We start from the raw sequence: 13,616 nt of genomic DNA, 5'->3' as shown, positions 1-13,616 counted from the left end.
TTTTCGGATGCCTGACTCCTTGGAAGAACTTGAACCTGTCTGTCATATTTTAAGATTTAAAAGTGACAAGAGAACATTGTTGCTTACAATCATTTTCCTTATACTCACATTTAAAATTTATTGTTTTACTTTATTATGAAAAAACTTTGAAATAAATAAATGACATGTGACATATGATAGACTAAGTTTTCAACTTATGTTGACTGTAGTGTTTACCCTCTACTGACAAGCATAAGGGAAGCCTATCATAAAGATTTCTCTAAATTCCTTATGGTGAGATTTTCTAGGTTTCATACAATCTCAGATATCACAGAGGCATTAGAGATATGTCAGATGCTTAATATCAAAGTCATATATGCTATTGCCCAAGGCACTCCTGATTCTCCTATGGACAAGTATTTATTTACATCAAGCCTACCTTTATTTATCTCCATTTTCATTAGCTATATTCATCAATGTGTTTCTGCACCGAATTGCATTGATCCTTTCTCGCAGTTTTCCTTATGGCACTGTTTCAGTCAAAAAGCAAACTGTGATGGCCAGACAGCTGGCCCACATAGCCACTTCCATTTTATGTTAAATGATATGCCTGTCCATACTACTACACTTTTAAAAGGTGAAGTCTTTGCTGTTGATATGAGGGAGCCATCACTGCCTCCACACAACACCTTGCCTCAGAGGCCTCTGCTCTCTCCTTTGCTGTCTCCTTCCTGCTCACTTGGCTGTGTGCTGGCTGTGAAATTCTTTCTGAGTCAGTTCCTGTGCAACATCATCACCATTGTGGAGACCATCAAAGTCTGCCCAAGACTGCTTTCCCAATGATTCCTCTGTATTTCTAAAGAAAAAGAAACATCCCTGCTAGTGAACTGGAGTACTTCTGGAGTGGGATCCCTGTGGATTTCACTACCACCTGCATACCACCCGTGCATCTGTGGGCTGCTCTTTGTGCGTTTCACTCACAGTGTAAGGCATATCACAGAGCATGCATCTTCTGCAATGTGTCAAACAGCCCAAAGCTCGGAGCTGGCATTTAAGATCAGTTTCTGGAAATTCTGTCACCAGTATCTGAGTATATGAAGAAGCAAAAATCTATATACACAGTAAGTACAATGACTACTATACAACACCGAGTTTTTGAAGGAATACTAATATGTGTGAGGTTAAAAGATAATTAAATTATAGTTAGTGTCAGAGAAGACAGAACAAATCTGCTCTTCAACATTTTTTTCAAGTAATTTTCTTGGTTCTGGAAAAGAATTTTAATCTCTAAAATAGAAATGCATTTGGACAAGTTAATAATTAAGTTGAAAAGGAAGCAGAAGAAATTCAGAAAGCAGACAAATTACACAAATCCAAATATTCTTAACTCCAAAATCTTTCAATATTTTAAAATAACTGATTTCTAAACACAAAGTATTTTAAGAAAAAAGAGCATGAATGTGTAGACAAATTTCTAAACAGTCTAAAGAGCTCTTTGATCTTTTTGGCTATTACCTCTGTATTTGGCTCTGTGTTTCTTATTTAATAAGACTGTTTAGAAATTTGTCTACATTGATGAGTTTGAGTGAATAAAGAAACTTTTAAATTATACAATTTTCAATTGAAAGGAGACAGTTCATAAGACAAACATTATAATTATATCTACTACAGCTCACAACTATTCATCTAGAATAAGATTGGCATTATCATATTAAATAAGTGCAAACCCAAAGCATATTCTGTGACAGATTCTGTTGTCCATGTGTCTATAGTGAGATCAGAAAGATTCATTTTCCTATGAATATATTGAGTTAAGGACATAGATAAGTAAGTGAAATAAAATCTACTAAAATAGAAAAAGAAACTTAATTGTATCATGTTAGCACAATAAACATTGTTTCATGAAATTGTGTATGTTATTTGTAACATAAATTTTAAATTCATGACAAATTGATGTCGTAAATTTCAACTCCACTAAGCCACACAGCATATTTTCTCAATTCACTCTAAACAAAAATCTACAGGTATAATAAGGTACCTTGCCCCACTTCATGATGTCTGACATCTCTTGAAAGTGAAGTCGGTGTGGGTGTTGCCAATATTTATAGAATGATCAGTACTCCTCTTACAAGGTGACATTTGATCTTGCAAGGAAACCTTTCTGAGAGTGTGAGCTAGGATTCTGGGGAAATGGAGGTACACACAGGACAGGCAGGAGTGACCAGTCCCTGAACCAGAAGAACATTTGCTTAGGTCAACCACATGTGTGGTTATTTTACCTGAAGTTAACTAAAAGAGAATAAAACTTAGAAAAGATGTGTGACTCTTGTGTGATATTTTGTTGGTGTTCTGATACATAAAGCTTGCCTGGAGATCAGAGGTTTGCGCTAGGCACTAGCTAACCATAAAGGCCAGGTGGTGTTGGCTCAGGCCTTTAATGCCAGCACTCAGCACTCGGGAGGTAGAGAGAGGAAGTGATAAGGCACAGCGGAGACAGGATCTCCACTCTTTTGATGGAAGGATCTAGAGAGGTAATAAGTTGATGGCGACTGCTCCTCTGCTTCTCTGATCTTTCAGGTTATTACCTCCATATCGGACTCCTGGTTTTTCTTGCTAAAATTGATTAGGTTCACGTTTCACGGGAAGTCTAGAGTGGGACAAGAATCAGTTCTAGAATTCACCACATAAATTGACACTTTCTCTGTCGTTACTATAACTGATTATTGGCCCCTATAATCCACAGCAGAACAATCAAGTGTATGTGGCATCGAGAAGTGACCTTAGGTACCTTGTGTTGAGTGATATAAGTGATCTTAATAATTATGGGAAAAACTAACCAATGAAAAAAATAGATGCATCGGTGAAATTTATAACAGGAGGAAACAATTTCTAAGTACTGGGGTTTATAGAACATGATGGATTATTACACTATTGAGCTTTGAGAAAAAAGTAAACTTTTCCTCCCTTAAGTTTACATGTCACAGTAACTAGTAAAGTACTGAACATAGAAACTGGGTACTGAGGAGAGTGATGAACTGGTTTGAGGGCAGTGTGGAAGAGTGTGGACCATGAATTAGAAAATCTCTATTCTTCTGTAAGCAGGGTTGAGTGTGCCATTTCAATGCAAACGTGGAAGACCAGAACACAGTGTGCAGTGGATGCTTAGATAATGAGGTTTCAGAAGAGACTAAGGCCTCTTGGGAACTGGACTAGAGATTATCTGAATTATACTTTGACTTCATTCTGTTTACATTCTGAGAACTGACTGAGGCTGAAATCAGTAGTAATGACTGACCCATTAGGCAGAGGAAATCTCAAGACAGAATGGTGGTCAGCTGTACCACGGCTACTGCCTACTGCTCTCATGCAAGTCTACAGTGAGAGGAAGAAATTTGCTAAACAGAAAGAGATTTTAAACTTCTAAAGTTTGGCCAGAAACGATCTGTGGCTGAGTTTAAAGATCCAGAAAGGGAAAGTTTGAAAAAAAAAAAAAAAGACTATAATTGCTAAAGAGATTAGTGTCTTTTAGTGTCTTATAGAAACAGGAAAAGCCTGGGGACAAGATGTTGGAATTCCTGGACACTCCCCCAGCTGTATGACCACACATGCACTGTCCAGTAGACAAGCAAGAGACTTAGTTGTTCCTGGAGCTTAGGTCCTACATAATCCATTCACTGTGTGATCACATCATCTATGTGCATGCTCGGCATAGCTTCGTAGCCCATCTGCACAAGTGCGGGGGCTGGGGGGAACCCATAAAAAGCAGGTAACAGACTCCTCCCCTCTTCTTCTTCCTCTCTCTCCATGCACAATCTTCCACAGGCCTAAGCACATTCCCCTCTGTTCCTTCTCTTAATAAACACTTATAGTGGGTTTTGTTGTACCTCGTGGCTTTTCTCACACGGTAAACAGCATCACTTATGAATAACACAGCACCATATAGTTATAACTAACACAAGACCCTGCCAACCCTAGGCTGAAGTTTGTGGAAATGCAAATAAATCTACAAGGAGATAACGGGGAGTGGGAATGCTGCTGACTGGGTTCCTTGCTCAGAAACAACTTCCAGGTATGCATTCCCTGGGTCAGCACACAAGGGCCAATGCAGGGGTGGTCTAAGGAGAGCAGACTTCTCTGCAGAATTTTCTGTAAGATACACATTCATGTATTTACCACCCACAATAAGATATGATAAACTACAAGCACTGTGGAAGTTTTAGTCTTGTTTTCTTAAGCAGCAAACACTAATCTGTAATATCTTTTTGTTTGTTTTGAAACAGGGTCTCACTGTGTAGCCCAGGCTGGCCTAGAATTCTTTATGTAGCCAGAACAGGATCTGAACACCTGGAAGTCCTCCTGTCTCAGGCTCCCATGTGCTCCTATGTGAGTGACTAGGAGTTAGACTTCTGGGTACACAGACAGACAGGTGGGCCATAGTTGGGTAGGGCCAATTTCCAAGATGGTCAGCTTCTTCCACACCCTTCTGACTTGAGACAAAAAGCCTGGTAACTTAAAACTAATGCATTGTAGACTCTTTTCTGCCCACAGCAGGCCCCTGCTGAAGAGCTGACTCCATGGGTTCAAGGCCCCTTACATAATAGTTGGAAGCCAACCAACCCTTTCTTTCTTCAAACTGACCAACCCTAAATTTGGGGAGGAATATCCTTCAGAGACTTTAAATGCCCCAGCCCCAGAAGAGCCTGGGTTTTTTGATGGCTGAGTACTCTCTCTGCTTTGCATAGGGTCTTTTTCTCTGTGTGCAGAACTTCTGCATGCCTGTGTTTCCTCATCTCAATAAACATCGTCAACTGCTGAGTCTGTCTGTTGCTATTTGTGGTGTTTGCAATTTCTCCACTGCTACCTAAAGCACTCAGAGTTTTCCTGTCTTTCAATTCTTTCACTGGTGGAAACAAACGCAATCAGAATTCCTGGGCCATATCACTAGGCTCTTACGGCACGGGCCGGCACTCCAGTGAAATCTTTCTTTGTTAGCTTACCTGAGCAGTGCGGTCAAGAGGACACGAAGCACAAACCCAATGCCAGCGTGATTTAGTGGAGTAAAGACATACAGAGAGCTACTTTTAATTTCAGGATGATTTTATTTTAACATTCCAAATTTCCTTCTAAAGTCATCAAAGAAATCTATGGAGGTGATTGGGCAACATTCATTTTATACTAGATGTCAATAATTAACATTTTTTGTGTTGCTCTGTAGGGAAAGAAAATGTAAAGACCTGTATAGCCCCAAAATATGTTTTCTGACACAGAGATAAAGAAAGTCAATGTTTTGAGAATAAAGGTTTTTTTTTACCTTAAACAGCACTGTCCTCTAAACAGAAGAAAATGCCGCCCACACACAAGACAAGTGATTGCCAATCACACACAGCAGAACACAGGCAATGCTTTGGCTTAGTAAAGAAATAATTTAAATGCTTATGACAACGAAGTCTCACTTCTGTAATTTCTGTTTCATCATATTTAACATGTTAATAAACATGGAATATCTGTTTTTACTGAAAACAGTGAAAGGACATTAACTACACAGTGAGCAGAAAAAACCATAGCTTTTTTCTTTCCATATTATAAGATGGCGTTTGAATTTTGAAATTGTTGATAAATTGATCTGAATAAGTATTCAGTTTGGAATTACACGTTTTTTGTATTGTAAGATTTTCTTATTGACACATATTTCTAGATCCTTAAAACTATTTTAATATTTTATTACTGTTTGTGTATAAATTTTAAAATCAACTATCACATTGATGGGTGACATGTTTAACTACATAATTTATTTTTTCCTTCTAGCTTTCCATTACAAACCACAAGTCTTTGAACTTGTGATTAGGTTCCATAGCCTGAGGGTTTGAATGTTTTTCCAGAAGGCTTTCAATTTCTTTAATGCCTGCCTCGTCCACTGGATTCAGTTCAAATTTTTCTAATGGGAAGCATACTTTCAAAGTGCCTTGATTCCACATTTTAATGATTTTTTAAAATTTTATTACTCGTAACTCAGGATATTCACAATAAAGATATTTAAAAATTTTTATATTTGGAAATATTTTGGTTTTTTTGTTTAGCTTCAAAGATTAAGTAATTCCACAGATTTCTCAAGTAAAAACATCTATATAGAACAATGTGATATTAGAAGATTTCTGAAATTGAATGATAGTCTTTTGACAATAGTGTTGATTACACAGAATATGAGAGAAATCACCAATATAGTTACTTGATGAGGAAAACTAGTGCTTTTCATTAAAATACAAACAGTTTGCTGCATTTTTATTATTTTTTTCTTTTTTTTTTGGTTTTTTGAGACAGGGTTTCTCTGTGTAGCTTTGCGCCTTTCCTGGAACTCACTGGGTAGCCCAGGCTGGCCTCTTACTCACAGAGATCCGCCTGCCTCCCGAGTGCTGGGATTAAAGGCGTGTGCAACCACCACCTGGCTGCATTTTTATTCTTAACCATATTTGATTTGGGAATATCCTCTTACATTTATAGTAGGGAAATGATGTCAGGAGCTGACTAATTATTTTTAAAAATACTGGTTATTCCTCACAATATATATTTTTAACTTGCATATTTACTTCAAATTGTTCCAATTAATTAACATTCATATTTTTGTTAAATGCATGAATTTAAAATACTAATATATATGTGTATATATATACATATATGGTGGATATATATATTTCAATGCACACACACACGCACACACGCACGCGCACACACACACACACACACACACTCATGCATGCACAGTTCAGTGGCCTTAAGCACAGCACTGAGCCATGTTCCTCCCACTTCCATCATCTTTGTTTAGGAAGGATGTTCGGTCTACTCTGCTGCTCCACATTACACAGTTATTCACCCTGGTCTCATGTCTCATAGTTCCATTTCCCATCTACTTTTATTATTATTCCAGATTCTTCTTTTTCCTTCCTTCCTTCCTTACTGCCCCCTCATCCCCAACAGCCCTGCAATAGTCCCTTGCTTTTTTAAAAACTTAGCACCTTCCGGCACTCCACTCCCCTTCAGAACTTTGGCATGGCTTATCGCTCCCCAGAACCCATTTGCTCTGCTTCCCTCTGCCATCCCTAATGTTCGCCCATCCCTACAGAAGTACAGACCCAATCCTTTGCAACTTTTCCCATTTCTTTTTTTCCATAACAAAACATTTCTTTGGAAGGTACAGCTATGAATCTCCAATGCAAATGCAGTGAACCAGCACAGAGAAAGGCTCTGTATGAGATGAGAAATTCTGTGAAACCATGGCAACACTGAAGTGCGGTCTGGTCAGTGCTTAGCTGATTGCATTTTCATTTGTAATGTGGAAGGACTGCCAAGAAACTGAGTGGTGCTGACTGTGATGGCAGATGGTCCCTGGAATTCGACGCTGCTGAAGTCCTCTCCAGAATGACCCGTGATGATTGGGATGCGAAGTTTGATATTATGCATAATTGCCTACAGTTTAACAATGGATGGAAACCCACTAAAAAGCAATGCTAAAGCTATCATTTTCTAAAGGTATTACAATTATAATCACAAGGAAAATGGATCTGCAATAATTTTATTTTTAATGGCTTCAGATTGCATATGCTGAGATTTCAAAGTTAGTCTTCATTAGCAATCTTTATATGCTACAAGATACATTATTCTATGGATTTTTAAATTCATTCAATAAATACTTACCAAATGCCTTTTGTGTGCTAAACACACTTCATCATCATTGACAAAATGTATCATTTGTAACTTACCATGGGCCATGCGGTGGAACCAGTAGTAGCCAAAGTCAACTCCTAAGAAGGTCAAATACCATGTCCATGGAGAATCCCAAGGCAAATCAACAAGTCTGTAGTTCTCCCATACATAAATGTAGCTGGTCACTTCAAGGCTCCTGAAGAACAGACTGGAAAATAAAATCCACGGCAATGGTTATAACTGTATCCTTAATTATGCTAACACAGTCTAGATGATGTTCAGTATGAGTATATGCATACATAAAAATGATTCTGTCAATGTTCCACTTCTTGCTTTGTCTAATTCCCTACCCCAGCATCCACACTATCCCCTGATATTTTCTTTTGGTTCCTAGGCATAGGGGAACCAGTTATTTGCACTCTCAATTTCCAGAAATTTGGGAGACTCTTCCCTTTTTGTGTCTCTTAAAACACTTTTTATGGAACACATCATACATAATAAATCTTACTAAACTGCACCTTAATTCCTGTTATTGTAATTTCTAAGTTTTAATGAAGAACACAGCAAGCATGGCTGACAAGAGAAGACTGAAAAGTTGAAAACTACACCTGGAATGCTTCCTAAGGAGCCCGAAAGCTGCTTGCTGTCATTAGAGACGAAAATCCATCAAATCTGCGTAGTCTAAAGTGACTCCTTCTGCTCTCTGTCCTTTCTATTCCTCTTGCAAACATCCTACTGTTATTGTGGTGTTACACCTTAGGTCCATGTCTTTGATAAGTCATATGAGAAACGTAAGGTAGAGCTTTCAGAATATTAGGAAATAATTTTCTATCAGAAATGAGGCACATAAATCTACTCAAAATAAACAAGTTAAAAAAAAAAAGAAGAAACAGAGCTAGAGAGATGGTTCAGCAGTTAAGAACACTTACAGTTCTTGCAGAGGACCTAAATTCAGTTCATAGCACCTACATCAGGTGGCTTACAACCTCCTGTAATACTCCAGCTTGAGGGAATCTGAAACCCTCTTCTGGCCTCTGGAGGCACCATGCATATATTTACGTTACAGGCATGCAAACACACACACATACATGTAAATAAAAATGTAAATGAAATACTATCTTTTTAAGATCTAGAAACTAAAACCTGTATTTCTGCCTATTTTATCAAGTTTCTATAAATTTTTGTTTAAATCCTTTCAAAACCATATAAAAATCCTTTGCTTGCCACTGTGTATTGGACAACAGTCAGACATCCGAATATTCAATTTCCAATTTGAGATGACATGGCTGGAAGCTTTGCTCCTGTGGGTGAGACCTTAACCCAAAACAGTTCTCATCTTTGATTCTAATACCAGTGTTCTAGATTCACCAGAATCTCTGGCCTAACTGGCTGGCAGGCCTTCCACAGTTCTTAGTCTTAGAGCAATGTTCCTGAGGTCAGGCCTTTGCAGGTGTGCAGACCCCCAGCCTTGCCTAGATGCCCAGAGTGGATGGTTTGAGACAAGCAGAAAAGTACTGCTGTATGTCAGTTTGGGGTATCTAAAAATACATACTCACTTTCTCATTGGGTAAGACAGGCCATAGGCCATGCTCCACGGATTCCTACAGTATTTCAGAGGCACGGAGAACTGGAAGTGTATAATCTATTTTCTAAACTATTACCAGAGGTATTCATCAAGAGAGGATTCTAAACAAGTTTTAATTTAAAAGTGCCCAGCTTGGACAGTAATTTACATGTTTAGACCAGGGCATTTCAACAATGTCACTCTTGAAAATTAGGCAGGAGAACTCATTTTGTAGGGGACTATTCAAAACAAACCTTAAATCAAGATATAAGCTTTTCAAATCTGTCTCGAATTTCTGTTAATAGGGTATCAACTGTATAAGGTTCCCTTCTAGGTTCAAGTGTTGAACAAAGCCAGAATTTTTTACGGTCCAAGTTCGTAACTTCTCTAACAGGGAGATTCTGACCATGACACTGCGGCCACTTTGGCTCAGACGACTCTGGTAGGAAAGATGGCCTAGGTCCACTTCAGTTGGAGAAAACACCCTGCTGTCTCTCTAGGTTCAGCAACGCCACTCCCCTCATCATCTGTAACAACCAAACATGTCTCCAGACATTGCCAAATGTTTCCTGATGAGCAAATGCGTCCCAAGTTGCTAATCACTGCCTTAAAGCAAGAAAGAAAAATTAGAAGAAAGAAAGAAAGAAAGAGAGAGAGAGAGAGAGAGAGAGAGAGAGAGGGAGGGAGGGAGGGAGGGAGGGAGGGAGGGAGGGAGGGAAGAAGGAAGGAAGGAAGGAAGGAAGGAAGGAAGGAAGGAAGGAAGGAAGGAAGGAAGGAAGAAAGAAGAATTAAAGCAACAAAAAGTCAACAGAAGTTTACCATACTGTAAGGATTGTTAGGCAAACTTTGTTACAAGGTATCAAATTAGACTAAATTGCATATTTATCGGTCACTTGTTAGCTCCATACTGGGAGCTGTTTCAGTCTCAGGGGCAGTCCAGGGCCCAGGGCAGATTGTTGAACATGGACTATAATCACCTGGCTCACGGGGGTTTCATTAGTTCAGTATGTTCCTAAAGCTTTTGCAATCTTCTTTGTCGGAGACAAGTGAAACAAAATTAAGACACTGTCTAGACCTCAATCGAAGAGGTGCTGTGAAACTTTGATTTGTGAAACCGAGAGAGCCGGCTGGCTGAAACCAAGCGCTGCTTATTTCCTGCACGGGTGTCCGGTATTGAACAGACATCTTCTCTATTCCTCTGTCAAGTGGGTTATTAGGGTTGACACAAGTCAACCTAAAATATTCTTGTACACTGTGTCAGACCTTTCTCTTTTCCACACTTTAGCAAGAGGCCAAATTTTCTTCAAGGTAAATGAACAGAGCAGTATGGAGTGATGCCCCCTGCTTTCTCTCAGCAAGAGAAACATGATCCTATTCCATTACACATATACTCAGTGCCCACAACTAAAACAATTTGCTCAGGCCATACAGCTGGGAAATGATTATCAAATTCTGGAAAGTCCTTGATGGCAGGAAATAGCACCTACGTTTACAAAACTGTTCCCACCAGATCCAGAATCATAAACCAGAGCGCCTTCCTTTGTCTGTTTCCAGTTCCTCCGCCCCACCCCGAAGCCCTCAAGTATGACTCTGCATTCTGGAATTTTAATTTGAACTCTCTAAATCCTTTTCAGTGGGGAGGGACTTCCATAACTTGAATGCATAGACGTAAGGGCCTCACTTGATCATGTGGAGACGGAATGGTAAGAAACCCAGGGTCTTACTTACAAATACTTATTCTTTTCCACATGGACCGCGGATGTGAGATCAAGGAAATGATCTGAGTATCAACAGACATTAGGGGCTGCTGTGCAGCGATCTGTGTGTACAAAGGCTTTTGTTTGCTGCTCAAGGTTTTTTCATGAACTCCCCTCAAACAGTGGCTTTCTAAAGTTAGAAATACATGGTAAATTCAGGCCAGGGTGTAAAAAGTGAACTAATTCATAGTTTGTCCTCCAACCTCTGCAAGTAAATTGTGGCACAGCACACACACACACACACACACACACACACACACACACACTTAAAATATATTTGAGTGTTAGGCTTAATTTTTTTTTTTTTAGAAAGGCTATATATTTATTTCAAAACCTCTCGTAACTGACCTCTGAACTTGGGCTGTCTGTCTGTCTGTCTGGAACTCTTGCCACTTTTGCTCCATCTAGTGGAATATTGACTTTTCAATATCTCAACGATAAGATGAACGATACAACTTCTACTTCCTGTAAACAGTCACAGCCTTTTCTGCCACTTCTTACTGTACAGTTGCATCACATTTATTTATTTATTTATTTATTTATTTATTTATTTATTTATTTATTTATTTATTTGTTTGTTTATGATAGCCTCATTTCACTAAAACAACCACTAAGCCATAAATATATTTGTTACATTCTTTACCAGAAAATCTGCTACTGTAATAAAAAAGTGTGTAAGTCCTGCCTGGGAGCCCATGGAGCTATATTCACTGAAGAAGGTAATGTCATCAAAGTAACAGATTTTTCTTTATTCTCTAGCCCCACCCTAAGGACTTGAAAATATTTCAAAAAAGTTTAATTTCCTCCTTTTAATTTTTTTTTTTGGTCAGGAATGGAAAATTCCATTGCAGGCACAACCAAAAATTCTGTGTACTACACTGAACATTACAGAGTGAGCACCATAGTCAAAGCTGGCCATGACCCCTAAGTCATCATAGTGGGGTATCCTCAACTTACTTGAAAATTTACCTACTTAAATTATCCCTTGAACCTACTGCAATTTGATTTACAATCTGCTGTTTCAACAGAATAAATGAACCCCTTAAAAACCAACATACCATAGATATTTATATTAGGAATAAAGCTTCTCCAGGGAGGGTGCAGTTTATGGAAACAGTAACTTGGGGAGGAAGTAACAAATTGAGGTCCTGGATTTCTAGCGAAGAAATGGAAATGCAGTTCTGCTTAAGCAAACAGGGAAGATATGATTATTTTTCACTCATTAAAGTATAAATCATTAGTAGAGTATTTTGAAAATTATGCTTTGAAAAAATAGACTTGGCACACATTTCATTCAATCAAGTTGAATTTTTATAGTTACATATGCAAATAAATTGGCAGAAACATAATTTATCTCTAAAAAACATCTTGTTAGTTATGATCAGTAGAAGAAACATCCTTTTACTACTCCAGTTCTGGATTCTGGTTAGAAGGCTGCCTACTGCATTTCAAAAGAGCAAATAAATGGCCCAGAATCTGATGTGAGGCAGACGGACTTTTATTATGGATAAAAGGCTTGCCCAACAGGCTTGTAAACAAGATACAGTCCTGTCTATGGTTAATATTTTCCCTTACATCAAAATCTTTCCTGTGGATATGGTAAGCAAGCTATTACTTTTAAAGAGACTTAAAATTGTATGCAATCATAATATCAGAATCATCAAATAAAGTTGTTTTACCTCAGAGTCTTCAGACAACATTTCTATTGCAAGAATTCAGAACTGGAATGAGATGCTCCCTATGCTCTCTAGTTTGTTAGAGGCTCTCTGGAATTATTATCTGAAGCACAATTCTCCGCTAGCAGGCTAAGTAATGGTATAGTATTGTTTTTCTTGCAATTACATACTTTAAGGATGTGGCAAGCCCCCATTGCTAGTACAGAAGATGAACCGGATTCCTTGGAGAGGCAAGGACCCTCGCCGTGCTAATCTACCCCTCAGCTGCTAATGATTTGCACAGGGATTCACGTGAGTGCTGCGGCGTCAACTGGAATACTAGTGCAAGTCGATGGCAAGTGGCTTTTCAATGGTCTCCCCCCCCCTCTCTCCCCTCTCTCTCTCTCTCTCTCTCTCTCTCTCTCTCTCTCTCTCTCTCTCCTTTTTTTTTCCTGTTTTCTGTGAGGAGACAGAGTGCAGCAAATCTAGAGAAGCAGCTTTCCTTTTCTGTTTATACTTTCATTCAAAAGTAGTAGTGAAATAAAAGAAAACAATTGACGTGTGCCTTCCAGGTTGGTTTCTTTGCTGGGATGTTTCAGACAATCTGCATTGAAAACTGAGAAACTTTTTAAAAATTTTTTTAAAAAGTGTCATTATTTTAGAATTCATTATTTTTAAACCACAAGAAAAAAAACAAAGACCAGCAACTTTATTATAATTAAAATATAATTATTATATCTAAATTAAATTATAATTAAAATATAGCTGCAGAAAAACACTGTATAAGTTCAAGTTAATAACGTTGTACGTTTCTTCAGAGAGAGACAGAATAAAAAGTTTTTGGAATTTTTTTTAGCTTAAGGAGTCTTAGAAGCAGTGGGCAAGAGAACAGAACCTCACCTTGTGTTCCTGAAGGACTTTGCTTTTACATTTTGACTATCTGCATTGTTCTAAGTTTCTCCT

The 13,616-nt window shown here is 38.4% G+C and overlaps 1 protein-coding gene across 1 annotated transcript in view; it reads right to left on the bottom strand.

Moving 5' to 3' along the window:
* Agmo (alkylglycerol monooxygenase) overlaps positions 1–13,616 on the bottom strand; it is a 304,197-nt gene that overhangs the window by 284,968 nt on the left and 5,613 nt on the right. Inside the window, exon 3 of the mRNA XM_052738359.1 lies at positions 7,734–7,885. Within this exon, the coding sequence (XP_052594319.1) occupies positions 7,734–7,885 (152 nt within the window). The remainder of the gene's footprint in view (positions 1–7,733; positions 7,886–13,616) is intronic.

This window comes from Peromyscus californicus, unplaced genomic scaffold (genome assembly GCF_007827085.1).
Source record: "Peromyscus californicus insignis strain IS unplaced genomic scaffold, ASM782708v3 Scaffold_15__1_contigs__length_86483966, whole genome shotgun sequence".
Lineage (NCBI taxonomy): Eukaryota > Metazoa > Chordata > Mammalia > Rodentia > Cricetidae > Peromyscus > Peromyscus californicus.
Note: the sequence above shows the minus strand (reverse complement) of the source record. Positions and strands in the feature narration are given on the sequence as shown.